At 48.5% G+C, this 27,603-nt stretch overlaps 1 protein-coding gene across 3 annotated transcripts in view; it reads left to right on the top strand.

The window, feature by feature from the left end:
• The window catches only part of CARMIL3 (capping protein regulator and myosin 1 linker 3), a 67,527-nt gene extending 41,349 nt beyond the window's left edge, over positions 1-26,178 (top strand). For 2 of the 3 annotated variants that reach the window (XM_087917360.1, XM_026719561.2), the window contains exons 20-41: positions 282-336; positions 686-858; positions 1,567-1,635; positions 5,496-5,589; positions 6,760-6,858; positions 7,053-7,181; positions 7,961-8,074; positions 8,298-8,473; positions 8,664-8,751; positions 10,442-10,570; positions 12,740-12,803; positions 13,446-13,651; positions 15,152-15,264; positions 16,801-17,128; positions 18,183-18,317; positions 19,884-19,953; positions 21,056-21,145; positions 21,442-21,599; positions 22,586-22,775; positions 23,714-23,824; positions 25,339-25,465; positions 25,567-26,178. In XM_087917360.1, the coding sequence (XP_087773486.1) occupies positions 282-336; positions 686-858; positions 1,567-1,635; positions 5,496-5,589; positions 6,760-6,858; positions 7,053-7,181; positions 7,961-8,074; positions 8,298-8,473; positions 8,664-8,751; positions 10,442-10,570; positions 12,740-12,803; positions 13,446-13,651; positions 15,152-15,264; positions 16,801-17,128; positions 18,183-18,317; positions 19,884-19,953; positions 21,056-21,145; positions 21,442-21,599; positions 22,586-22,775; positions 23,714-23,824; positions 25,339-25,465; positions 25,567-25,639 (2,791 nt within the window). In that variant the 3' untranslated portion in view covers positions 25,640-26,178. Of the gene's footprint in view, positions 1-281; positions 337-685; positions 859-1,566; positions 1,636-5,495; positions 5,590-6,759; positions 6,859-7,052; positions 7,182-7,960; positions 8,075-8,297; positions 8,474-8,663; positions 8,752-10,441; positions 10,571-12,739; positions 12,804-13,445; positions 13,652-15,151; positions 15,265-16,800; positions 17,129-18,182; positions 18,318-19,883; positions 19,954-21,055; positions 21,146-21,441; positions 21,600-22,585; positions 22,776-23,683; positions 23,825-25,338; positions 25,466-25,566 lie in introns of all 3 variants that reach the window. The other variant, XM_087917361.1, reaches the window with a different exon arrangement.
• Positions 26,179-27,603: the final 1,425 nt, after the last annotated feature.

The raw sequence follows: 27,603 nt of genomic DNA, 5'->3' as shown, positions 1-27,603 counted from the left end.
GGGAAGCCAGATTCACTTAACAACCATGTTACCTGTTTTACAGCTGCAGTGATTCACTTAATCACTGTGGCAAGAAAGGTTGTAACATGAGGCAAAACTCGCTTAACAGCTGTCTCACTTAGCCACAGAAATGTCGAATTCAATTGTGGCCATAAGTGGAGGACTGCCTTGTAATGAGTGCAGTTCCTTCCCAGTTTCGAATGTGAGGAGGAGGAAGAGTATGGGGACATTGCGGACGATGTAATGTTGACAGAAGCCATTTTAAATTTTTTTAATCTCAGGACCTTGGAAGAAATTCTCCAGAAATTAGTACAATTTATCCAAGATGAAGAGTGCGTAAGTTCTTGGCCGGTCCAAAGCGTAATTCGGTAGAATTATTATTAATATTATTTACAGGGCTTATGAGTTGTTTCATCGTTTAATGACCCCATAATTCCTTGTGGGGTGGAGTCTGGGCAACCGAATGGAGCTGAGTGTTTACTGGCCGGATGCCCTTCCTGTCACCAATGCGGAGTTTTGTTCAGCAGATATATTCTCACTATGCCCAGAGAGAAAAAAAAAAATCTGCCTCTACTTAGGATCGAACTCACAGCCTCCTGTTTGTGAGGGGAGAGCTCCCCCTCCACACCAAACCCCTTCCCCTTTCTCTCCTCCTCTCTCTCTTTCTCTCTCCCCCTCCCCAAAGTCCTTACAGTCCTTCTCGGTGGCTGATTCCCGGCTGAAAACCCGTTGCAGCATCCTGATCAACGCTCTAGGGAGTAACACTTGTTTGACCAAAGTGGACCTGAGTGGGAACCACATGGAAGATCTTGGTGCCAAGATGTTGTCCAAGGCTCTGCAGATCAACAGCACGCTCAGGTAGGTAGGCCTGGAGGTCACGACGTCTGACCGCAGAAGCTCCAAAGTTGGAAGCTGGCTGCAAGATGTTCCGACCCAGGCTTCCCAAGATCATGAAGCGGATTCCTCATCCGAATCAAACCCCTTTTGTTTAGGTTGAAGCGAATTCCTCTCCGGCAAAGTCCCGGCAAACAGTGTTTCATGAGGTTTCACAACTACAGGCCTTTATCAGGCTGGGAGAGCTGCTAGGCCGATCCCTTCCAAACACCACACTGTAGCAGCAATTACTCGGCAAGAAGTCAGATCTCCACCCTAGTTAAATGAACTAATTGTCCCTATTCCTCTTTCGCTCCTCTTTATTCCTTCTGGGAGGTGCCATTCACCATCCTCCTGTGTCTTTACTCCCGAGTCAACCCTTGTTTCTTAACTGTTCCCTTCTCCTGGCAGCTCTGCACATGTGCACACTGAGAACAGGCTCCAGCTGTTCTTCTTCCCCACTGATCTCCGACTTCAGCTGATAATTGTCAGACAGCCCTGCGTCCGACGCAGAGCCCTTGTCAGAGCCTTCCCCAGATTCCAGGACCGGCCCATGTTCCTCCCCAACCTCCTCACTGTCTGAGTTTATCGCCAGCTGTTGGCCTCCGGCAGGCCACAACACGATAGGGCCCAAACCGTGCATCCAAGGGGAGGAAATTTTACTCTAAACCAGCCCGTCTTCCTCTTTCCTAGGAGCATTTCCTGGGACAGGAATGGGACCACTGCCCAAGGCTTCCAGGACATCGCCCGGGCCTTGGAGAAGTGAGTGAGCAGGAAGGAATGTCTACCTGGACAGAGAAGGATGAACCATCTCTGGATGGTGGTTTTCGAGCCACTGGAAACAGAACGAAAGCCTTGGTTTGAGGATGCCAGAGTCCTTCTTAAAGCATCCGTTGGAAAGGATCCACAGCTCAGCTGGGCAGAGAGGAAGACAGAGAGAAGGGGAAGGGATGGAGGAGGAGGAGGAGGAAAAATAGGAATAGATTGAGAAGGAGAAGGAAGGAGAGGAAGAGATGAAGAAGAAAGGAGGAAGAGGAGGAGAAGGGGAGGAGGAGGAGGAGGAATAGGATAAGAGGAAGGGAGGGAGGAGGAGATGAGGAGGAAGGGAAGGGAGGGAGGAGAAGGAGGGGCAGGAAAAGGAGAAGAGGAAGAGAAGGAGAAGGGATGGAGAAGAAAAAGAGGAAGACAAAGGAGGAGGAGAGGAAGGGGTGGAAAAGGAGGAGAAGATGGAGGAGAGAAGGAAAAAGAAAAGGAGAAGAAAAGGGATGGAGAGGGAGAAGGAGGAGAAGGGATGGAGAAGAAGGAGGTGGAGGAAGGGGAGGAGAAGAAAAAAAGGGGAAGAAGGAGGGATGGAGAAGAAGGAGAAGAAAAAGAGGAAGAAATGGAGGAGGAGAGGAAGGGATGGGGAAGAAAGAGGAGGAGAGGAGGAAAGGAGAAGGAAGAGAAGGAAAAAGAGGTGCCGCAAAAAAAGGAGGTAGGGAGAGACTTCCTGCCCCGTAGGCCTTGGGTTTTCGCCCACTCCGCTACTGGCGTGTTCCCCTCAGTGGGAAGACAGCCACGGGATATAATGGGTCCACACCGTGGCATCAATGGATCATGGATCTGGGTGAGTCAGGGAATCGATGGAGCTTCCTCCCACTGGCTTTGGTAGAGACGTCCTTCCAGGGGCAGAACGCGATGGATCCTCGAGCGAGCCGCTCAACCGGCCGACCTGGCCCTTGTCCAGCTCTGCTCCGAAGTTTGGAGCGAGCGGTTGGATGGCCAGCCAAGGAGAAGAGGTCAACTTGGGTTCTGGATTGGTTGAGCCTGGGGTTGGGGGCGCTGGGGTTGGGTTTCCTTACCGCCTAGGGCAGGAGGTGGAATTTGAGGTCCATGGAGGAGGTAGACGGTGGCCGAATGATTTAGCCTGGTGACTGAAGGTTAGACGGGACTCGCTAAAATATACGATGAATAATTGCAGGAGCTGGAAACGCCTAGTCCAGGAATCTCCAAACTAGGCGGCTTTAAAGACACAACTCCCTTGCGCCGTGGTGGCGCCGTGGTTAGAAGGTAGCGCTGCAGGCTCCTCCGGCTGCCTGCCGGCTGCCTGCAGGTCGCCAGTTCGAATGTCACCAGGCTCAAGGTTGACTCAGCCTTCCGTCCTTCCAAGGTCGGTAAAATGAGGCCCCCCGATTGCATTACGATGACTGTTTAGAGAGGGCTGCGAAGCGTGTATAAGTTAAGTGCTAGTGCTAAGTGGGAAGGGAGGGAGGGAGGGAGGAAGATGAGGATAAAAGCAATGAAGATGGGAAGGAAGGGAAGGAAGGAAGCAGACAGAGAGGGAAGGGAGGATGAAAGAAGGAGGGAGGGAGGAAAGAAGAGGGAGGGAGGAAGTAAGGAAGGAAGGAAGGAAGGAAGGAAGGGAAGATGGAGGGAGGGAGGAAGGGGAAGGAGGGGAGTGGGAGGGACAGAGGGAGGAAGGAAGGAGGATGGAGGGGAGGGAGGAAGGAGGGAAGGGAATGAAGCAAGATGGAGGGAGGGAGAGAGGGAGGAAGGAAGGGGGAGGGAGGAAGGAAGATGGAGGGACAAGGGAAGGAAGGGAGAGGGAGGGAGGGGAGAGAGAGGGAGGAAGGAACGAAGGGACCAAGGAAGATGGAGGGAGGGAGGGGAAGGAAGCAAGAGGGAGGTAGGAAGGAAGGAAGATGGAGCAAGTGGGAAGGAAGAGAGATGGAGGGAGAGAGGGAGGAAGGAAGATGGAGTGAGGGAAGCAAGAGAGATGGAGGGAGGCAGGAAGGAGGAGGGAGGGAGAGAGGAAGGAAGGAAGATGGAGGGAGGAAGGGAGGGGAAGGAAGCGAGATGGAGGGAGAGAGGAAGGAAGGAAGATGGAGGGAGGGGAAGAGAGATGGAGGGAGGGAGAGAGGAAGGAAGATGGAGGGAGGAAGGGAGGAAGATGGAGCGAGAGGGAAGGAAGAGATGGAGGGAGGGAGACGGAGGAAGGAAGGGACGGGGAAGATGGAGGGAAGGAGGAAGGGAGGGGAAGGAAGCGAGGTGGAGGGAGAGAGGAAGGAAGGAAGATGGAGGGAGGGAGAGAGGAAGGAAGATGGAGGGAGGAAGGGAGGAAGATGGAGCGAGAGGGAAGGAAGAGATGGAGGGAGACGGAGGAAGGAAGGGACGGGGAAGATGGAGGGAAGGAGGAAGGGAGGGGAAGGAAGCGAGGTGGAGGGAGAGAGGAAGGAAGGAAGATGGAGGGAGGGGAAGAGAGATGGAGGGAGGGAGAGGAAGGAAGATGGAGGGAGGAAGGAGGAAGATGGAGCGAGAGGGAAGGAAGAGATGGAGGGAGGGAGACGGAGGAAGGAAGGGACGGGGAAGATGGAGGGAAGGAGGAAGGGAGGGGAAGGAAGCGAGGTGGAGGGAGGGAGGGTGGGAGGAAGGGAGGGAGGAAGAAAGGAAGATGGAGAGAGGGGGAAGTAAGAGAGATGGAGGGAGGGAAGGAGGAGGAGGGAGGGAGAGAGGAAGGAAGATGAAGGATCGAGGGAAGGAAGGGAGATGGTGGGAGGGAGGAAGAAAGGAAGAAAGATGGAGAGAGGGAGGAAGATGGAGGGGAAGGAAGCGAAATGGAGGGAGAGAGGGAGGAAGGAAGGAAGATGGAGGGAGAAGGGAAGGAAGGGAGATGGTGGGAGGGAGGAAGAAAGGAAGGGACGGGGAAGATGGAGGGAAGGAAGGGAGATGGAGGGAGGGAGAAAGGAAGGAAGGAAGGGACGGGGAAGATGGAGAGAGGGAGGAAGGGAGGGGAAGGAAGCGAGATGGAGGGAGAGAGGGAGGAAGGAAGGAAGATGGAGGGAGAAGGAAGGAAGGGAGATGGTGGGAGGGAGGAAGAAAGGAAGGGACGGGGAAGATGGAGGAAGGAAGGGAGATGGAGGGAGGGAGAAAGGAAGGAAGGAAGGGACGGGGAAGATGGAGAGAGGAGGAAGGGAGGGGAAGGAAGCGAGATGGAGGGAGAGAGGGAGGAAGGAAGGAAGATGGAGGGAGAAGGGAAGGAAGGGAGATGGTGGGAGGGGAGGAAGAAAGGAAGGGACGGGGAAGATGGAGGGAAGGAAGGGAGGGAGGGAGAAAGGAAGGAAGGAAGGGACGGGAAGATGGAGAGAGGGAGGAAGGGAGGGGAAGGAAGACGAGATGGAGGGAGAGAGGGAGGAAGGAAGGAAGATGGAGGGGAAGGAAGGGAGAGGGAGGGAGGGAGAGAGGGAGGAAGGAAGGAAGAGGGAGGGAGGGAGGAAGGGCCGTGGTGGCATAGTGGTTAGAATATAGTATTACCAGGTGAATTCTGCCGACTGCCAGCAGTTCGATCCTCACCGGCTCAAGGTTGACTCGACCTTCCATCCTTCCGAGGTGGGTAAAATGAGGACCCAGATTGTTGGGGGCAAGAGGCAGACTTTGTAAACCCCTTTAGAGAGGGCTGTGAAGCACTGCGAAGCGGTATCTAAGTCTAAGGGCTATTGCTGTTAACAACTGCCGCGCTTAGCCGCAAGGAAATTTTGGACTTAATTATGGTCGTAAGTCCGGGGACAGCTGTAAGCCTTTGGCACACCGCAGGCCGGTTTGAACCTGAACAAATTTTTTTTTTTTCAAATTGTCTTCTTTTTCAGCAATTACACACTCAAGTTTATGGCTTTGCCCCTGAGTGACATCACCACAGCTTACCGCAATGCCCCCGACCGGACGGACGAGGTTTGGCAAAAGGTGAGCCCCCTCCCACCAATCTGGCATTAATTAAATGAACCAGTGAAACCACCTGCCACCAGAAGTAGTGGGTGCTCCAACACTGGAGGTTTTTAAGAAGAGACTGGACAGCCATTTTGTCCAGAATGGTATAGAGTCTCCTGCCTCAGCAGGGAGCTGGACTAGAAGACCTCCAAGGTCCCTTCCCACTGAGTTACAGGTAGTCCTCAACTTACGACAGTTCATTTAGTGACTGTTCAAAATTACAGCGGGCCTGAAAAAAGGGACTTAGGACCGTTTTTCACTGTTACGATCTTTGGGGTAAGAGGGGCGGGATGGAGTGGGCAGGGCCAGTCAGGGACGGGATCAGTGGTTGGATTCTACCAGTTCGCACCTATTCGCTAGAACATTCTAAGCAGTTCGGAGAACCGGTTGTTAGAAGAAATTACTGGACTAATCCTGTAAGGAAGGCAGGAAGGAAACATTCTGGTGTTGCTTACAGAAACTGCCTCTCCGTTCACCCTTATTACATTCTTGGCAGGACTAGACTTCCTGTCTCAGGAACCTCTCTGGAGTTTTTCCCCCTCCTTTGCTGGTACTTTGCTTGTGTGGAGGGACCATTCAAAGTTATAATGGCACTGAAAAAAGCGACTTATGACTGTTTTTTACACTTACAACTGTTGCAGCATCCCCACAGTCATGAGAGGCCATGCAAGGAGATGCGTGCCTCGATGTGAGTGATATTGAATTGGCCACGCCCAGCCAATAACATGACCACCAAGCCATGCCCACCCAGGCACATGACCACCAAGCCATGCCCACCAACTAAGCCATGCCCACAGAACCGGTTGTTAACAAAATTTCAATCCCACCCCTGTAGGGGATTTGCTGGTTTGCCGAACCAGCCATAACATTAGCTATGGGCTCACCCGAAACCGGGCGAACCCTTAGCAGCTCACCCCTGGTTTAATGCTATGATTTACATCTGCAATGCACAGGCTCCACGATGATAGTAACTCGAAAACCGGCTGCAATTTAGCCATTCTGCCTCCACCGCTATCTCCGTCTCCTCCTCCGTTCTGCGATTCAGCTGTTCTGTCTCCACCGCTATCTCCGTTTTCTCTTCTCGTCCCTTTTGGAATTTAACCATTCTGTCCCCACCGCTATCTCCGTCTTCTCTTCCCTCCTCAGATCCAGTGGTGCCTCCTGCGGAACAACCACTCTTCGAAGATCTCCCAGGATCACGCTTTCCGCCTCCACCAAGGAATCGTCACCCATAGCGCCGAGCAAGTAAACGTTCCCATCTCCCCTTCTCCTCTCCATCCTTAACGTCCTGCGGGGGGGGGGGGTTACGGCCTTGTGGACGTGACCAAGCGGGATACCGCAAGATCTCTGATGGGTTCGTGGGGACAGACCCATCGGAGGGTTTTCACGTCAAAGAGTGGCGGTCTGAGTTAGCATTCTCCTCCCCTGTCCCTCCTTAGATGATGAGCCGGCTTTGTGTGCGAGTTCAGGAGGAGCTCCGTGTTCTGAGGACGTGCTCGGCTGACTCTGTCCAGGAGGAAGTCCTATATGCCCGGAAGTTGATGAAAGAAGCCAAGAATTCAAGAGCGGTAAGACAGCCGCTCATTTAGGGACCGTTCAAAGTCACAACGGCACTGGAAAGGAGTGACTTAAACCCGGTCCTCGCACAGAGGACCGTTTTTAAGAAGAGATTTGACAGCCATTTGTCTGACATGGCGTAGGGTTTCCCCTTGAGCAGAGGGTTGGGATTAGAAGACCTCCAAGGCGCCTTCCAGTTGTGTTATTCTGGAATCTGGTGTCTGGAATTTGATTCCCAGAATTTGTAGTTGTCATCCATTCTAGGATCCCATGAATCGGTCGGTTGTTGGGTTGATTGATGGGCTGATTATTAAACAGCATCAGCGTCGACTTTTAGTCCTTCCTCAACCTACCTGGCCTTTTAGGTTCTCCAACATCACTGCTGTCATCAAGGAACACGGTTGTACCATGTTCCTCTTAAGCAGCGATTCTCAATCTTGACTAAGAAGGATGGAACTTCAAATTGAAGAAAGGTGGACTTTAATTTTAAGAAGAGTGGACCAAGTTTAAGAAGGATAGAGTTTAAGTTTAAGAAAGGTGGACCGAGTTTAAAAAGAGTAGACTTCAAGTTTAAGAAGGACAGACTTCAAATTTGTGGACTTCCAGTATAAGAAGGATGGACTTCAAATTTAAGAAAGATAGACTTCAACTTTAAGAAGGGTGGACTTCAACTCCCAGAATTCCCTAGCCAACAGAGCTGGCCAAGGGCTTCTTGGAATTAAGGTCTACCTTTCCTAAGGTCTACCTTTGCTAAGTCTGAGGAACATTCTTCATCCTCTCTTTCCTACAGCTCTTTCCCAGCCTGTATGAACTTGGGCACTTGTTGGCCAGTGAGGGGCCTGTGCGACACCGCCTGGAATCCATGGCCAATGAAGTGGCGAAAGCCGTCGACAAAGAACTGCAGGTGAGGAAAGCATCACGATCACCTTCTACACGTTCACGCCATTCATGGTGGCAAGTCCTCCCGACGGGACGTCCCAGGGTTGTAGGTCTTGGGAATTTGAAACAAGGGGGCCTTTGGCACGTGTGTGTGTGTGTGTGTGTGTGAAGAATTCAAGGTGACCCCCTCGATTTACCTGCTCGCTCTCTTCGGATAACCCCTGATTCCTGGTTTTTCTTCCTGCCAGATGATCTTGGAATCCATGGTGGCTCTAACGCAGGAGTTGTGTCCACACGCCGTCCAGGCCGCGGAAGAACATCACAAGATGTTGGCAGCTGTTTCGGAGCATATCACCGTGCCCCGAAACTTTATCCGAGGTGCTTTGCTGGAACAAGCTGGCCAGGATATCCAGAACAAGCTGAAGTAAGAATTGAGGGGGTAGATTTTTGTTGGGGCCGGGGGGGGGGGTGTAGGGAAGGCTTAGTGGCGGAGGTGAGCTCCAGAACAAGGTACCAGATCTCTACAAGATCTCTAAGGTCCTCCCTTCCAACTGGGTTATTCTGTTATTTTGTTATTCATCTTCTAATATTCTTCAACCTGGATTCTCCATTAGTGAGGTGAAGCTTTCGGTTGTGACATATCTCACCAACACTATCGTGGAGGAACTTCTGGAGGAGTTATATTACGCTCACAAGAACCTGGTAAGGATGATCTCTAGGGTGTCCCAATGACCCCACCCCCTTCACTTCCATGTCATAATTTCATTCCGATCTGCGGCCTGGTATTTCAGTCAATCAGAGTGTCCGGTTGAGCTTGTTTGAACTTGGAAGCTAAGCAGGGTCGGAGTTGGTTGGTAATAGGATGGGAGACATAAGGAAGTCCCAGTATTGGCAGTAGAACCTCTGGATGCAGGCAGGCCTCGACATACAACCATTGAGTGAACGTTCGAAGTTACAACGGCCCTGAAGAAAGGGACTTACGACCAATCCTCACACTTACGACTGTTGCAGTATCTGTGTGGACATGTGATCCAAATTAAGATGCTTGGTAACTGGCTCATATTTATGACGGTTACAGCGTCCCAGGGTCATGTGATCCCCTTTTGCGACCTTCTGACAAGCAAAGGGGAGGGAAGGTCAAGGGGAGAATCCAGATTCACTTAACAACCATGTGGCAAACTTAACATACACAATGATTCACTTAACAACTGTAACAAGAAAAGTCATAAAATGGAGAAAACTCACTTCACAAATGTTTCACTTAGCAACATCAATTTTGGCTTCAATGGTGGTCGTAACTCGAGGATTACCTCAAATTATGGCAATTGAGCCCAAAATTTGTATTGTTAAGAACCTAAGAAATTTGTTAAGTGAGTTTTGCCCCGTTTTAGGACCTTCTTTGGCACAGTCGTTAATTGAAACATTACCGTTGTTCAGCTAGGAACACGGTTATTAAGTGAATCCGGTTTGTCCCCGGACTTTGCTTGTCAGAAGGTTGCAAAAGAGGAATCATGTGACCCAGGGACACTGCAAGCGTCATAAATATGAACCAGTTTTTCAATAATCCGAATATAAATCAAATGACCACAATAATGCTGCCACGCCTCATAAGTGCGAAATACAGTTATAGGTCCCTTTTTTCTTTTGTTACTTCAGTCAGCAACTGAACAGTTGTAAGTCAAGGACTACCTTGTATTATTTATTGAACACTTATTTTCCAGCAGGGGGCAGCAAAGAGCTACAGAGAAAAAAAATATCACTGCTCTGCTGCCCTCTAGTGGCCCCTGGAATTTAATATTTATTTATTTATTTTATATATATCCAGAGAGGGTCACTTTAACCAACAAGTTCTCTCAAGGACTACCTATTATTACTGTAGAGTTGTAATTGCAGGAATGTTCCAATCTCGGAATGTTCCAATCTCGGATGGCAAACCTCAGATAAAGAATGTTTCCAAGCAAATACAACTCAGGCAAACAAAGTCACTAATCTAAAGGAGGATTAGAGAGAGGAAGTAAACATGTGTTAGACTTTAACTAGAGATAATTAATTGTGTTAATTACTGTGCTAAACAGTAACAAAAGTTAAGCAGTAACCAAAGTTAACCAATGATGGAGGATAATTAAAAATGTGTATAAATGCAAGACTAGACTCCAATAAAGATCATCACGATTTAGTTGTTCATGATCAAACAACTCGACTGCCTCGTCATTACAACATATTACTTATTCTATTCTATTCTACTTTACTTTACTTCACTTTATTATTTCATTATTTTATTTTACTTTATTTTTGACCCACCTTGTTTTGAGCTCTGGTACCGCAGATCTGTTATCAGGGTAATTGCAATCTGACCGCTTCTGTCTCCCCTCCCTCCTGTTTCCAACCCCAGGCCCAGCACATCACCCATCTCCACCGGCTTTCGGAGAGCCAGGACAACCTCATCCTTCCCGAACACCTGGGGAAACCCCAACTCCAGGCCCCGAAAGACTTCACCGACCACGAACTCGATTCCAACATCGTAAGTGGCTCCGGGCTGAATCCGCCCCGAACCCTTGGATTGAAGCAAGCCCTGCCTTGTGTAGAGTTGGAGGGACGGCGTGACTTGCATGGGCTCTCGGTTGGCTCATATTTAAGCCGGCCACCGCTTTGAATAGGAGCTAACGGCGTGCAGCGGCAGCCAAAAAAGCCAACGCGATCCTAGGCTGCCTTAGCAGAGGGATAGAATTAAGATCCCGTGAAGTTCTAGTAAAGCTTTACAAAGCCTTAGTAAGGCCAGACTTGGGCTGGGGGAACTCGATAGTCTACGACATGTAAACAACAGTTGCTGGAGTTGGGTATGTCTACCCTGGAGGTTTTTAAGAGGAGATTGGGCAACCCTTTGGTCTGAAACGGAATAGGGTTTCCTGCTTAGGCAGGGGTTGGACTAGAAGACCTCCAAGGTCCCTTTCAACTATTCTATTCTATTCCCATTCCTATTCCTACTCCATGTGTTCTGTTCTATTCTATTCTATTCTAATTTCTATTCTATTCTATTCGAATTTTTATTCTATTCTAATTTCTATTCTATTCTATTCTATTCTAATTTCTATTCTAATCTAGTCCTATTCCCATTCCATATCTTCTATCCTATTCTAATCTAGTCCTATTCTATTCTATTCTATTCTATTCTATTCTATTCTATTCTATTCTAATTTCTATTCTAATTCTATTCTATTCTAATTTCTATTCTATTCTAATTTCTATTCTATTCTATTCTATTCTATTCTAATTTCTATTCTAATTCTATTCTATTCTAATTTCTCTTCTCTTCTCTTCTCTTCTAATTTCTATTCTATTCTAATTTCTATTCTAATTCTATTCTATTCTATTCTATTCTAATTTCTATTCTATTCTATTCTAATTTCTATTCTATTCTAATTTCTATTCTATTCTAATTTCTATTCTATTCTATTCTAATTTCTATTCTAATCTAGTCCTATTCCCATTCCATATCTTCTATCCTATTCTAATCTAGTCCTATTCTATTCTATTCTAATTTCTATTCTAATTCTATTCTATTCTATTCTAATTTTTATTCTATTCTAATTTCTATTCTATTCTATTCTAATTTCTATTCTAATCTAATTTCTATTCTATTCTAATTTCTATTCTATTCTATTCTAATTTCTATTCTAATCTAGTCCTATTCCCATTCCATATCTTCTATCCTATTCTAATCTAGTCCTATTCTATTCTATTCTAATTTCTATTCTAATTCTATTCTATTCTATTCTAATTTTTATTCTATTCTAATTTCTATTCTATTCTATTCTAATTTCTATTCTAATCTAGTCCTATTCCCATTCCATATTTTCTATCCTATTCTATTCTAATTTCTATTCTATTCTAATTTCTATTCTATTCTATTCTATTCTAATTTCTATTCTATTCTATTCTATTCTAATTTCTATTCTATTCTATTCTATTCTAATTTCTATTCTATTCTAATTTCTATTCTAATTCTATTCTATTCTATTCTAATTTCTATTCTATTCTGTTCTAATTTCTATTCTATTCTAATTTCTATTCTATTCTATTCTATTCTAATTTCTATTCTATTCTATTCTATTCTATTCTAATTTCTATTCTATTCTAATTTCTATTCTATTCTATTCTAATTTCTATTCTAATCTATTCCTATTCCCATTCCATATTTTCTATCATGTTCTAATCTATTCCTATTCTATTCTAAATCCTATTCTAATGTATTCCTTTTCCATATTTTCTATTCTATCCTATCCTAATTCTAATTCTATTCTCTTCTAATTCTATTCTAATTCTATTCTATGTATGTCTAGAGTAGTGAAAAGAAGGACTAGGGGAGACATGATAGCAGTGCTCCAATATTTGAGGGGCTGCCCCAAAGAAGATTTATTTTCCAAAGCCCCTGAAGGCAGGACAAGAAAGCAACGGATGGGAGCCATTCAAGGAGAGAAGCAACCCGGAATTAAGGAGGAATTTTGTGAAAGAACAATTAATCATTGGTTAATTCAGAAGTTGCAGGTGGTCCATCGCTGGAAGTTTTTAAGAAGAGGTTGGAGAACCCTTTGTCTGGAATGGTATAAAGTCTCCGGCTTAAGCAGTGGGGTGGACTAGAAGACCTTGGCGGTCCCTTCCAACTCTGTTATTTTTATGTTCTCTCCTATAGGACACCATGGCTATCAAAAGACAGAAGAACTGCCGCAGGATACGGCCCGCATCTGCCTTTATTAGTGAGTGCAACAACGAGTTTCCCAGACCCTGTTCTTTAATCCATGCAGGTAGTCCTTGACTTACGACCATTTGTTTAGTGACGTTTAGTTGCGACGGCACTGAAAAAAAGTGACTTAGGACCATTTTTCACACTTACAACCGTTGCAGCCTCCCCATGGTCACGTGATCACACCCTGGAGGCTTGGCAACTGACTCGCATTTATGACGGTCGCGGCGTCCTGGGGATCCCCTTTTGCGACATTCTGACAAGCGAAGTCAACGGCAGAAGCCAGATCCGTGTGACTAATTTATCAAATGTGATGATTCACTTAACAACGGTGGCAAGAAAGGTCGTAAAATGGGAGGGAACTCACTTAACACGCATTTCGTTTAGCAACAGAAATCTTGGTGCTCCATTGCGGTCGTAAGTGGAGGACTGCCCGCCTCCAGGCGATGAAAAAAGATTCCAGCCTTAAAACTGGGTCCATTTTGAGTGCAAAGCAGCTGCAGATCTCCCTCAAAATTTTCTGTTTGGCAAAAAAGACAAAAAACTCTCCCCTTGGATATTCTTTTAATGCGATTCCCCAAACGACCATCGTAAAGTCTAATCGAGTCGCGTGGTGTCTTGATGGCAACGATTGATGATTTCCCTCCCTTTCTAGGTGGATCGGAGCAGGACAGTGACCTCACCGCCACTAATATGAACTCCCCACTTGGGTGGATCTCTGTGGTCGGCAATGCACCGTATTCCTATTCGCACAGCGCCTCCTTCGATGGGCTTTTCGAGCTGCCCACGGAAGGGAGTCGACTTGAACACCGGACGTGCGGCAGACCCCGGCCACCTCGCTCAACTCGCTTCCGCTCCAGCGTGAGTAGCTTATCCCAAATATCCCTTTCCTTTTTCTCCGCTTGCCTTTTATCCCCAGAGCTTGGGTGGGTCCTCGTGAGAAGCAGCGGCTCTTCCGTCCCAAGGACCGGCCCATAGATTTCCACTGCTCTCCTCTCCTCTGCCTTCTGCGCATCCGTGCGTCAGGCACTGGACCCAGCTGTGCCTCCTCTTCCTCGTCAGCCACTTCCAGACCAGGCTGAGGGCTGACAGATGACCCTGACTCCCACACCTCCTCCTCCTCCTCTGATTCGGCCGCTTGGACGGGCCGGCAGCCGACAGGCCACAATAATTGCTTTTAAAACCCGATAAACTTAGTTTCTTTCCTGAGCTTTTTTTCCTCGGTCTGTTATACAGTTCAGGGCTAGGCTGTCCCTCATCTCAGCCATCCCCAACTTGGGGGGACCTCGGGGACCGGTTCCGTGAAGAGGGGTTTTTCCATGGACCAGAGGTGGCGTGATTTCACGTGCCACCTGTATCCCACAGAGGGGGCTTCGCTTGTTTGTGCGGCCTGTTTTTTAGCATGCCGCGACCCAGTGACAGTCCACGGCCCAGGTTGGGGGACCCCTGTGTTATCTGATTATTCCCTAGGCAGGATGCCTCCCCGCCCCCGTCTCCCACATACAACGACAGGTAATCCTCGACTTCTTTAGTGACCATTCAAAGTTACAACGGTCCTGGAAAAAGTGACTTCTGACTGGTTCTCAGACTTACGAGCATCGCAGCGCCCCCCGTGATCATGGGATTAAAATTCAGACCCTTGGCGACCAGCGTGTATTCATGTCGGTCGCCATATCTCAGGGTGACGGGATCTCATTTTGCGACCTCTTACAAGCATAATCAACAGGGGACACCAGATTCACTGGACACCCTGACTGCAGTGATTCACTTAATGACGGTGGTAAGAAAGGCTGTAAAACGGGCGAAAGCTTGCTTCACGACGCTCTCACTTAGCAACAGAAATGTGACACTTGGTTTTGGTCACACGTCCAAGACGACCTGAACAGGTTCTCAATCCAGCTGTTTTCCAGTCTTCTCTTTTATTTACCGGTTCTTTTTAAATTCCTTTCACTCTATGGTAGGGCTCTCAAAACGCAAGGCCCGGGGGGGCTGGATCCAGCCCGGTGGGGACTTAGATCTGGCCTTCAGGCCACCCTGGAAATAGCAAAGGACCGGCCCAGGGCACCTCTTCCAAGCAAAAATAGAGGACAGGCCCTCCCGAGCTCCGTTTTGGCTGGCAGAGAGTGGCAGGAGGCCGTCCCAGCTGAAAACGAAGCTTGGGAGCCCGTTTTCTCGGGCAAAACGCTCGGGCCATTGCAGGCGCCCCCAACACAAGTGACATCATGCCGGCCGTGCTCATTGTGGCCACGCCTCACGCCCCAGGCTCAAACACAACCCCGAGGCGTCCCTCAATGAAATCGAGTTTGATGCCCTGATCTATGGGATGAATTAACAGGTCCGGGTGCCGTTCTTCTCTTTCAGAACCGAATTTTCCGTTCCCTGGAATCTAGAGAACAGGAGAACGGGTTGGGGCCCCGACTGGATGAGGGTCTCGAGGAGTTTTTTAACCGGAAAGTTCTGAGCAACACCATCAGGTGAGCTGAGGGAGGTTCTCCGTAGGACAGGGTTGGCATACAACTAGGCAAGAAAAACCAAACGTGCAGGTGCGGAATAGGTGGCCCCCGGCTCCATCTCAGGAAACGGTGAGAGGGATCTTTGATCCTAGGTAGAGGCAGATATTTCTCCCTCTGGGCACAATGAGATTTTATCTGCTGAATAAAACTCCACACTGGGGACAAGAAGGGCATCCGGCCAGTAAACACCCCACTCCATTCAGTTGGCCAAACTCCATCACACAAAAGATTAGGGGGGGTCATTAAAAGAAGATAATGATTAGGCGAGACCTGGCTCAAAAACAGTAACTGTGAGAGGGACCCTGGAGTCCTGCTGGACGATCACTTAATTAGGAGCCAGCTGTGTGCTACAGCTGCCGAAGAAGCCAACACAATCCTAGTCTGCAGGGATAGAATCGAGATCACGTGAGACGTTAATACCGCTTTATAAGGCCTTGGTAAAGCCATACTTGGAATCCTGCATCCAGTTTTGGTCACCACAATTTCAAAAAGATGTTGAAACTTGGGGAAAAGTGCAAAGAAGAGCAACTAAGAATGATTAAAGGCCTGGAGGAAAAAAAATATATATATGAAGAACAATTGCAGGAATTGTGTATGGCTAGTCTAGAGATAAAAAGGACCAGGGGAGACAGGATAGTAATGTTCCAGTGTTTGTGGGGCTGCCCCAAAGAAGAGGGAGTCAAGCTATTCTCCAAAACACCAGAGGGCAGGACAAGAAGCAATGGGTGGAAACTAATCCAGGAGAGAAGCAACCTGGAATTAAGGAGAAACTTCCTAACGGTGAGGACAATTAACCAGTGGAACTGCTTGCCACCAGAAGTTGTAGGTACTCCAACACTGGAGGCCTTTAAGAAGAGATTGGGCAACCATTTGTCTGAAATAGCATAGGGTTGCCTGCTTGAGCAAGAGGTTAGACTAGAAGACCTCCAAGGTCCCTTCCAACTCGGTGATTCTGCCTTTGCTGACCTCAGCGTGGAAAGAAAGCAGTTTCCAATTTAGTTTCAGGGTCTGTTATCTTTGGCTATCTTCCTAGTGCTGTGTTTCAAGCCGTCCCTCAACTTACAACAGTTCGTAGAGTGACAGTTGGAAGTTTCGATGTCACTGAAAAATGTGGCTTTTCACATGTTGCAGCATCCCCAGGGACAAGTGATCAACATTCAGACGCTTGCCGACTGACTCGTGTTTACGACCGTTGCAGTGTCCTGGGGACACGTGAGCCCCTTCTGCGAACTTCTGACAAGCTAGGTCAACCGGGAAGCCAAATTTCCCTTTAACAACCTAACTTTAAGAACTGCAGTGATTCACTTAACAAACGCGGCAAGAAACGTCATAAGATGGGGCAAAATTCACTGAACACATGTCTCACTTGGCGTTTGAAATCTCGGGTGCCCTTGTGGTCGTACGTCGAGGACCACCTATAAACCTTAACATTTCTCCCTTCCTGCCTTCCCAAACTACTTCCCGCTTTCTTAGTTCCTCCTTTTCTCTCCTGCGCAGCTATCCTCGGATCTCGGAGAGCTGCGCGGTACGGCCGGGCCTGTCCGATTCCCTCCCACCCCTTCAAAGGAAGAGGAAAAAGGGCTCTTCCATTTCCGTCGATACCGCAGCATTAAAGGAGAGCGGGACCCCGATAAACCTGCCCCCCAATCCCCCCCCGCCTCCCCTCGGCGGGGAGGAGCCGAAACCCCTGATGCACTCCGTCGCCCATGAGAAAGACTGGAAATTCGACCAGGATGTCACAGGGGGATCCATGCCCCTTCTAGGAATGGCGGTCACGGGAGCGCCTGGAAGTGGGGTGAAAGGCCTCCCAGGCCGTTCCAAACAGGTGAGGAAATTTATTTCCGGGTGGGGGGGGAAGGGCTGGGGACATGGAAGTTTACACCCAGGCAGGAAAAAAAACCCAAAACAAGTACAGAAAGTATGAGCGGTGCGGTGGCCTTGAGGCGGAGCTCTCGCCTCACGATCAGGAGGCTTTGAGTTCGATCCTAGGTAGAGGCTGATATTTCTCTCTCTGGGCACCGTGAGATTATATCTGCTGAACAAAACTCCATATTGGCGACAGGAAGGGCATCTGGCCAGTAAACACTCGGCTCCATTCAGTTGCCCAGTCTCCACCCTGCAAGGGATTATGGGGTCATTAAAAGAAAATAATGATAAGTTCAGAGTAAGCAAGACCTGGCTCAAAAACAATAACTGTGAGAGGGACTTTGGAGTCTTAGCGGACAATCAGTTAAACATGAGCCAGGCATGTGCGGCAGCAGCCAAAAAGGTTAATACAATCCTTGGTTGTACAAACAGAGGCATAGAATCCAAATCACATGAAGTATTCGTACCCCTTTATAAAGACTTGGTGAGGCCACACCTGGAGTGCTGCATCCAGTTTTGGTCACCACATTACAAAAGAGATGTTGAAACTTTGGGAAAAGTGCAGAAAAGAGTAACTAAGACAATTAAAGGCCCGGAAGCAAAAACATACAAAGAATGGTTACAGGATTCGTGTTTGGTCCGTCTCAAGAAAGGAAGGACTAGGGAGGGAACATGATAAGAGTATTCCAGTATTTGAGGGGCTGCCACGATTATTTTCCAAAGCACCAGAAAGTAAGAAACAGTGTTTGAAAACGGTTCAAAGGAGAGAAGCAACTTGGAATTAAGGAGAAACTTTCTAACAGTGAGAACAATTAACCATTGGAACAGCTTGCCACCAGAAGTTGTAAGGGGCTTCATCACTGGAGGTTTTTAAGAAAAGACTGAGCAGCCATTTGTCTGAGATGGTATAGGGTCTCCTGCTTGAGAAGGGGGTTGGACTAGAAGACCTCAAAGCTCCCTTCCAGCTCTATTCTGGTTATTACTAAGCCAATTTCTTTTCCATCCAAAACTAGATTTCCACTCCTGATTCAGAGAGGGCACCGGCGGACGCCCGGAGGACCGAGCTGCTACAGCCATTACGGGTCCAAGGAGTAGCGCTGCCAGGAATGGAACGGGCGAAAGGTTGGAGTTTGGATGCTAAACTGGAGGTAACTGTCCATCACGGGAAGAAAGCCTGATTCTGGGAAAGGGGGAACACGGACTTTAAGTGGAAAAATCACGTAATTGTGAGCCCGCAATGTGCGGCAGCTGCAAAAAAAAACCCAAAACCCTAGGTTGCATGAACGGAGGGATAGAATCAAGATCACGTGAAGTGTTAATACCGCTTTATAATCCCTTGGTGAGGCCAAACTTGGAATACTGCATCCAGTTTTGGTCGCCAACAATATAAAAAAAGATGTTGAGACTGTGGAAAGAGGGCAGAGAAGAACAACGAAGAAGATCAGGGGGATCGAGGTTAAAACATGCGAAGAAGGGTTGCAGGAGTTGGGTACGTCCAGTTTGATGAAGGACTAGGGCGTGACACGATAGCAGCCTCTGTCCATTTTCAATCGTCCACATCACGGTTGCCTCAAAGGTACTTTTTCAAGAAGCAACTGACTTGGTGTTTTTTTTCTTGAGCATTTTGATTCTCACCCAAGAAATAGCTGGGGGGGGATGGATGACTCCTGTAGTGCCCTGCTGGCCAAAACGGGGCATGGGGGTCTGCTTGTGCTCCCCCCCTGTGCCTCATGTTCGCCCTCTGTGGCCTCCTGCAGCACTCTGCTGGCTGAAAATGGGCCTGTTTTCTGGCCTTTTTTTCCAGCCTGTTTTCAGCCTGTTTTTGGCCTGTTTGGAGGCCATTTTACTCCATTTTTCGGCCTGTTTGAGGCCCTTTTTTGGCCAGTATTGACCCATTTTTGGCCTGTTTTGGCCCGTTTTTCAACCTGTTTTGGGTGCATTTTTCAGCCTTTGGGCCCATTTTTAGCTGTTTTGGGCCCATTTTTCAGCCTTTGGGCCCATTTTTAGCCTGTTTTGGGCCCATTTTTTGCCTTGTTTGTGCCCATTTGTGGCCTGTTTGGGGCTAATTTTTCGGCCTGTTTGGGGCCCTTTTTTGGCCCGTATTGAGCCATTTTTGGCCTGTTTTGGCCCATTTTTCAACCTGTTTTGGGCGCATTTTTCAGCCTTTGGGCCCATTTTTAGCCTGTTTGGGGCCCTTTTTTGCCTTGTTTTGTGCCTATTTTTGGCCTGTTTGGGGCTATTTTTTTTGCCTGTTTGGGGCCCTTTTTTTGGCCCCTATTGAGCCATTTTTGGCCTGTTTTTCAGCCCCTTTTGGGCCTATTTTTTGGCCTGTTTGGGGCCCTTTTTTGGCCCCTATTGAGCCATTTTTGGCCCATTTTTCAGCTTCTTTTGGGCCCATTTTTCAGCTCGGTTTCAGCAAGCAGAGTGCTGCAGGAGGCCATGGAGGGTGAAAACGAGTATGGGGGGGGGGGCGCATACAGCCTATTTCAGCCGCCAGAGGCACCGCGGGCCAGTCCCTTGATATTTCCAGGGCAGGCCCTCAGGCCAGATTTAAGCACCCTGCAGGCCAGATTCAGCCCTTCAATTTGACACCCCATGGTGTAGCGTCGTCTCTTGCTTGATCAGGGGGTTGGACTAGAAGACCTCCAAGGCCCCTTCCAAGTCTGTTTTTCTTGTCCGTGGCCCGCAATTCATCAGCTTCCTTCCTTGGTTAGAGCGTTGAAATGGAGCAAAAAATGGGAAGTTTGCGGGAGCAGCAAAGAAGGCGATCTTCGGATGACACAGGTAGGCAACCTTCTCAGCTCGTTTTCCGCTCGGCTCGCGAATATGGCCAAAGGAAGCTCTTTCGAAATACGGATCACTTCAAGGGGTCTGCGGCTTAAAATGGAGGATATGAAAGAAGGAAGTGCTCTCCTGAAGGGGTTCCTCCCTGAAAATTGATGTTTTATTTATTTACTAGCCAATAACTGGCATTAACCTGGTATTTATTTATCCTACTCCTATATCAAACATTATTTCTAACGTTTGATTTCCCCCCTTACCAGAGAGAGCCTTCCTTGTGGAGTACTGTGAAGCCGTTACCATGGCAACTCCACAGCACTGTACAGTAGAAGCCATTTTAAGGCAGTACGGTAGAATCCATTTGAAGGCACAGCAGGCTGTATCTTAATAGCGAGGGGTGTTAGGGGTGTCTTACCTCCATAATATTTGTTTCCAGAGAGTAACAAGTTCCTGTTTTCCCCACAAAAACACCTCTGTGAGGTGGGTTGGGCTTAGAGAGAAGGACTGGACCAAAGTCACCCAGCTGACTTCTGAGCCTAAGGCAGGACTAGAACTCACTGTTGCCCGGTGATTGGCCTAATCATGTCGCCAAACTGTCTTTCTTGGCTACAGTGGGACTAGAATTCATTGTTGACAGATGATTGGCCTAACATCACCCACTGACTTTTATGACTAAGGTGGGACTAGAACTCTGTTGCCTAGTGAATGGCCCAAAGTCACCCAGTGGACTTTTATGCTTAAGGCAGGACTAGGCTAGAACTCACCATCTCCTAATGATTAGCCCCAAATCATCCAGTCAACTTCATGCTTAAATTGGGACTAGAACTCATGGTTGCCTGGTGACTGGCCCAAAGTCACCAAGTGCACTTTTATGCCTAAAACACGACTAGACTAGAACTCACCATCTCCTGGTAATTGGCCCCAAATCATCCAGTTGGCTTCATGCCTAAGATGGGGCTAGAACTCCCTGTCTCCTGGTGATTGGCCCAAAGTCACCTAGCCAGCTTTCAAGCCTAAGGCAGGACTAGAACTCCTGATCTCCTGATTTCTAGGACAGTGTGTGATATTGATCAATATATATATATTTTGTGTTAAATCCACACAGGACAAAGAGGATGGAGGCCTCACCCTCCCTTGCAGAGCACCAAGCCAAGCTTTGCCACCATTCGGCGGGCAGAAGCCAGCTGGGATATTGGTAGGTAGACATTCCTAGAACCGCCCAAGTTTCGGCCAATGTTTGAGCAAGTCTGGGCCAGAAATAACATCTGGAGGCCCAGCGAAGCTGGTGTTTCTCAACCTCGGCCATTTTAAGACCAGTGGACTTCAACTCCTAGAATTCCCTAGTTGGCAACCCTAGGAGATGAAGTCCAGTGGCCTTAACTTCCGTCGTAACTTCCAACGGTCGCTAAATGAACGGTTGTAACTCAAGGACTCTCTGCAGTTTAGAATCAGTTGGACTAATTCCTTGTTCATCTTCTCCCAACTCCTCAGCTGAGGAGAGCTCCACCCGGGAATGCGGTGGCAAAGACCCCCTGCGAGACCACCCCCTCGAAGAAAAGCAAACGGGGGCTGATGAGAGGGGTCTGATGGAGGCCACACAAACTTCTGAGAAGGACCGACTGATGACATCAGCCAGTGCAAAGCAACAGGTATTTTTTTGAATTCAAGGGGTGGGAAAGAATTATTTGGGGGCTTGGGGCTTGGGGGGGGCTTGGGGGGATGAAGGGCCACAACTGAGACCAGAATATCTGTCGCTAAGCAAGACCGCCATGCCCAATTTTACTAAAGGTGCCGTAAATCCTCGCTGTACAACAGTTCATTTAACGACTGTTCAAAATTCAAATTTCAATTCTATTCTAAATCTATGATAAAAATTCAGGCGCTTGGCAATCGACTCATATTTATGACGTCTGCAGTGTCCCGGAGCCACGTGATCCCCTTGTGAGAACTTCTGACAAGCAAAGTCAACAGGGAAAGACAGATTCGTTTAACAACCAGGTTACCAACTGCAGTGATTGATTTAATAACTGTGGAGAGAAAGGTCATAAAATGGAGCAAGGTCATAAAATGTTTTAACAACAGAAATTTGGGGCTCAGTTGTGGCCATAGGTCGAGGACTACTTGTACTTTTTCACCATAGTTGTTAAGTGAATCATCCTGGTAAGCGACTCACATGATCGTTAAGCGAATCCAGATTCCCTTATTGGCTTTGCCACCTGGGGAGGTCACAAATGGCGGACATGTGATCCCAGGGTGCTACAACAGTCATAAATACAAGCTGGTTTACCAAGCACCCTAAGTTTGAACACGACCATGGGGATGATGGTTGTCAGCGTGAGGAACAGCTCGTAAGTCGCTTTTTTCAGCGCCGTCATCACTTTGAAGAGTCACTAAATGAATGGTTTATGGTGGGCTGGGGAATTCTGGGAGTTGAAGTCCTCACAAGTGGCCAAGGTTAAGAGGCCTCGCTCTGGAGGTTGAAAACTACTATTCCCAGCATTCCATGCTGGCTTGGTTTGCTGGGAAATGTAGTCCAGTAATAGCCGCGAGCTTTTTCTGCCAAACGGCTGAGAAATTTCTGTATTTTTTTCCCCTGTCCTTTCATATGTCTATATCTTCCCCTTTCACTTCTCAGCAATTCAGGGATCTCTCATCCACACCACGTCCTCCCAAGCCGGTTGCCCTCCCCAGGGGCCGTAAGACTCCCAGCCAACCAGAGAGAAGTCGCAGCAATGAGGAAGGCGGCGGAGCCGTTCTAGAAGATTCCTGCACTTTTCCTCCCGTTGCTCAACCCCGGCGTAGACCCAAGGAGCAGGAAAACGAAGGTGAAGGCCCTCAGATCCTAAGACAGGGTCTCAATTTATATGACTCAGATCCTGGATTAATTGATAGAAGAAGAATTCCAGAGGTCAGGAACTTTATACTTTGGGATAATAGCGTTTTCTCTGTGGCACAATTAGTCCTCAACTTACGACCACAGTCGAGCCTGAAATTTCTGCTGCTAAGGGAGACCGTTGTTAAGTGAGCTTTGCCCCATTTTTACAATTTTTGTTCGCGTGAACACAGGGGCACTACAGTGGTTGCAAGTGTGAAGAATTGTCATAAGGACTTTTCTCAGTGTTGTTGTAATTTTGAACGGACAAATGGTTCTAAGTCAAAGATACTTGTATAGGAGAGAAAGAGATGGAGAGAGATCACAGCTGAGCCCCAAATTTCTGTTGTTAAGTGAAACGTTTGTTGAGTTTTCTCCCATTTTACCACCTTTCTTGCCGCCGTTGTTAGGTGAATCACCGCAGCTGATCAGTTAGTAACCCTGTTGTTAAGTGAACCTGGCTTTCCCAATGACTTTGCTTGTGAGAAGGTCGCATAAGAGGATCACATGACTCCGGGACACTGCAACCGTCGTAAATATGAATCCTTTGCCAAGCGTCTTAATTTTGATCAAGTGATCATAGAGATGCTGCTAAGGTCATAACTGCGAAAAACAGCCATAAGTCACATAAGCCATTGTAACTTCGAATAGCCGCTAAACAAACGGTTGTAAGTTGAGAACGACCCATATTATTAAACTCTTATTTAAACCTTTCCAGCAGGAGGCAGCAACGAGCAATGGAGGAAAAATTGTGAATGCTGTGCTGCCCTCTAGTGGCCCATAAAATTGTGTGGGTTGTTTTTTTTTTAAAATCATCCCAGAGAGGGTTACCTTAACCAACAAGTTCTCTCTGGGGCTCAGGACTCTCTGATGCTCCTCTTTCCATTCCAGGGGAGCCTGAGATGGGACGGAAGACGGCGCCTCTCAAACCAAAGAGAACACGGCGGGCACAGTCCTGCGACAAGCTGGAGTCCGATCGGGGACGGAACCTGGGATCTGGAGGTAAGGTGCGGCCGGTGTTCCCGCACTCGTGGGATTCAGAAGGTGGTCGTGGTAGGAAACCTTTGGAGCGGGGACCAGCAAAGCTGTAGGGAGGGAATGACGGAAAACTAGGGGTAGAGTCAAAAGAGGAATCAGCCTAGAACGTAGGTATCAAACTCCAGGCCCGCGGGCCAGATCTGGCCCACAGAGCGTTTAGATCCAGCCCGCGGTTCCGGCCTGGAAATATCAAAGGACCAGCTCATGGTGCCTCTGCTGGCCAAAACAGGTCACAGGGGGGCCACACAGCCCCCCATGGTCTGTTTACAGCCTCCTGCAGCACTCTGCCATCCGAAAATGGCCCGCCAGCGGGGCTACACAAGCTCCTCCCATGGCCCATTTTTGGCTGGCAGAGTCCTGCGGGAGGCTATAGAGACCGAAAATGGCCCATGATGGACGTGCGAGCCTCCAGTGCTGCAGGAGGCCACCCAGGCCAAAAATAGGGTGCAGAAAGGGCCGTGTGTGACCCCCACCCCATGCCCCATTTTGGCCGGAGTGCTGCTGGAGGCGTCCATCCCATCTCTCCCTCTCCCACTCCCCACTTCCGGCCTGCGGAGGAGAACTATAATACTGATCCAGCCCTCAAAGAAATGCAGTTTGACACCCTGGGCCTAGAATCTCTACGTAGCTGCAAATGAACTGAGTGGAACTTCCTTGAATTTTTGTGGTTAGTTGGAAAGATTCCTGTGCATGGGCTTTCAGCAATAAAGCAGTTAAATTGAACCTGTGAATGTGATATTTGGCCCTTGACAAAAGCTACTTTGCAAGAAACAAATTGGGTTGAACTGGGGTGAGTGGTACAGGTTTGTGCATGTTGTTCTTTGTACAGGTCGCCTTCGACTTCATTTAGTGACCATTTGAAGTTACAACAGCACTGAAAAAAGGGATTTTTGACTTCTGTTCACACTTAATGACCATTGCAGAAACCCCACAATCACGTGATCAAAATTCAACCGCTTGGCCACTGGCATATATTTAGGAAGGTCGCCACATCCCAGGGTCACATTATTATCCTTTCTTTGTGACCTCCTGACAAGCGGAGCCGGGGGGGGAAGCCGGATTTGCTTAACAACCAGGTTACTAGGTGAACTGCAATGATTCACTTAACAACTGTGTTACGAAAGTTGTCCCTTGAGCAAAATTCGCTTCACTGCCTCGCTTCCCAATTGAAATTTGGAGCCCCGGCTGTGGTTGTATGTCGAGGACTGCCTGTACACTTTTGTATAATGAGAATCTTCGCGAAACTTTTGCAAAATTTCGTAAAAACTTTGTATAACTTATTCCCCGGGAAGTCGGAAAGACGAGGCTCACCAGGGAACCCACCGGCTCACGCGGGGAATCCCACAGCGATTGAAGAGGCGAGCTTTCGGTGCCGCGGCCCTCCCCTCGAACCCGGTTCTCCCCCCCTCCCCCCCTATGGCTAACTCCGTCTCTCTCTCTCTCTCTCCCTTTCTCCCCCGCCTCAATTTCCCTCCCAGGTGCCAGTGACCTTCCCCTGCCTGACCCGCCACCTCCTCCCCCTCTACTCGACCCCCCCCGGCTGGAAATCTCGCCCTGCTCTTCCTCCTCCTCCTCCTCATCTCTTTCCAGCAGACTGGAACGGGGGTAAGTATAGATGACCCCTGGGTGTGTGTGTGTGTGTGGTGGTGGGGGGGAGGAAATCGCTCCAATATTTCTTGCCTTTGATCGTCTTTTCTTTCCTGCAGGAGGTCCCCGAACTGGGGCAGAGTGACGGAGAGGCCCCTTCCTGGGCGGGGGGATATTGAGACGAATCTCTGAAAACTTTCCAACGTCTGGCCGGAAGACCACAGGGGAGGGTCTCCTGAAGCTGCCCCCGCCCCCAAAAAGAGCTGTCCTGCTCCAAAAGGTTCCTAGTGGAATTCTTTCATTCGTTCCTTCCTTCCATTTGTGCCTCTTTCTTCTCTGACTTGGGGTCAAAGCCCACCCTTCTCCTGCCTGGGGAGGGGAATTCTCGTCCCAATCCACCCCCCACCACCCCACCCACAGCTTTCTTTTTAACCAGAAAAACAACAAAGCCACAAAATATTCTCCCTTACCACCTGCCCCCGGGGGAGGGGACTCCCTTCTCTTAATCCTCCCCTTTTCCAAATCTCTGGACCCCAATTTCTTCCTCCCCCTCCCCATCCTGTGTCCCCCTCCCATCCCGGTGGACCCAGATTTCCAACCTGTTCCGCCCACCCACCCCCGGACCTGCCTGCCATCCTTCCTACGTTTCCTCCGCCGTTTATTTTCAGCTTGTATAAAAAGAAAAAAGAAAAAGAGAACCGTAATAAATTATATATGGATGTTTAAAAAAATAATAATAATCTTGAGTCTTGGGTTGTTTTCTCTTAGGAAGATTCTGTCTTCCACCCTCACCTCTCTGGGGTGATTCCCAACCAACTCAGTGGTCCTGTGACGGTACAGATAGTTCTCGACTTTCGACCATTCATTTAAGGACTGTTTCATGAATGGTCCCGTTTCCGGCCTTCAGAAGCTTCTGGGAGGCCCGTTTTTCACCCACCCCGAGTCTCCACATGGGCCCTGCACCTACCTGCGATCCAAAATGGGCCGCATGGAGACTCCAGGGAGGGGATGGGCGGGTGTGGCCTGCCAGTCGTTGCAACTACCGGTTTGGCGGACCAGTTGTAAAATTAACATCCGGTTCACCCAAACCTGTGCGAACCAATAGCACCCCCCCCCTTAAATCACCCTTTTCCCGCAATTAACGGACATTGCAAAATCCCCACAGTCACGTGATCAAAATTCAGAACACTTGGCAACTGACTCATATTTATGACGGTCAGTGTCCTGAGGGGGTCTTGTGATTCCCCTTCTGCGACCTTCTGACCAAGTCGACGGGGAAGACAGATTCACTTAATGACGCTGTCCCCGACTTAACCCTTATGGGGATTCACTGAACAACGGTGGCCAGAAAAGGGGGAAGGAAGGAAGGAGAGAGGTAGGGAAGGAGAAAAGGAAGGAAGGAAAGATGGAGAAGGAAGGAAGAAAGGAAGGGAAAGAAGAAAAAGGGAAGAATATTGAGGGAATGAAGGAAGGGGAAGAGGAAAGGACGGAACTCTTGGCAAGGAAGGTCATAAAAATTAGGCAAAACCCACTTAACAATTTTCAACTTCAATAGATCCAGATGAATATCTTGCAAAACACCTTTTTTCAACTGGGTTGAGAAGAAAGCTTTCAGATGATGAACACTTCCTCAAGGAAAAAAGATGTTAGAAGTGTGTGGGTGTATTTTGTGTGTATTTGTGAGTGTGACTTTCCAGTCTCCTGTGACCTGGAAGGAAGGGAGAGATGGATAAACCGTGATATGCCTAACCGGCCAGCAGAGGGCAGCAGTGGTGCTGCAGAAAGACCTGGCTGAGAACATCAAGATTTTTTTCTGGCTCTTCCCATTCGCTTTTTTGCTTCTCTCTGAAATCTCTGCTTTCCAGCAACTTCCTTCCTTCCTCCCTCCTTCCCTCCCTCCCTTCCTTCTCCCTCCCTCCATTTTCTTCCCTTTCTTTTCCTTCTTTCTCTTCCTCCCTTCCTTTCCTCCTTCCCTCCCATCTCCTTCCCTCCTCCTTCCTTAAACCCATTTCCTTTGCTCCTTCCTTCCTTCCTCCCTCCCTCCCTCCCTCCCTCCCTCCCTCCCTTCCTTCCTTCCTTCCTTCCTTCCTTCCTTCTCTCACTCACTCCCTTTTCCATTTCTTTTCCTTCCTTCCTTCCTTCCTTCCTTCCTTCCT

The sequence above is a fragment of the Pseudonaja textilis genome, chromosome Z (genome assembly GCF_049901715.1).
Source record: "Pseudonaja textilis isolate UNSWEBS1 chromosome Z, rPseTex1.2, whole genome shotgun sequence".
Taxonomy (NCBI): Eukaryota; Metazoa; Chordata; class Lepidosauria; order Squamata; family Elapidae; genus Pseudonaja; species Pseudonaja textilis.
This window is presented reverse-complemented; position numbering and strand designations above follow the sequence as displayed.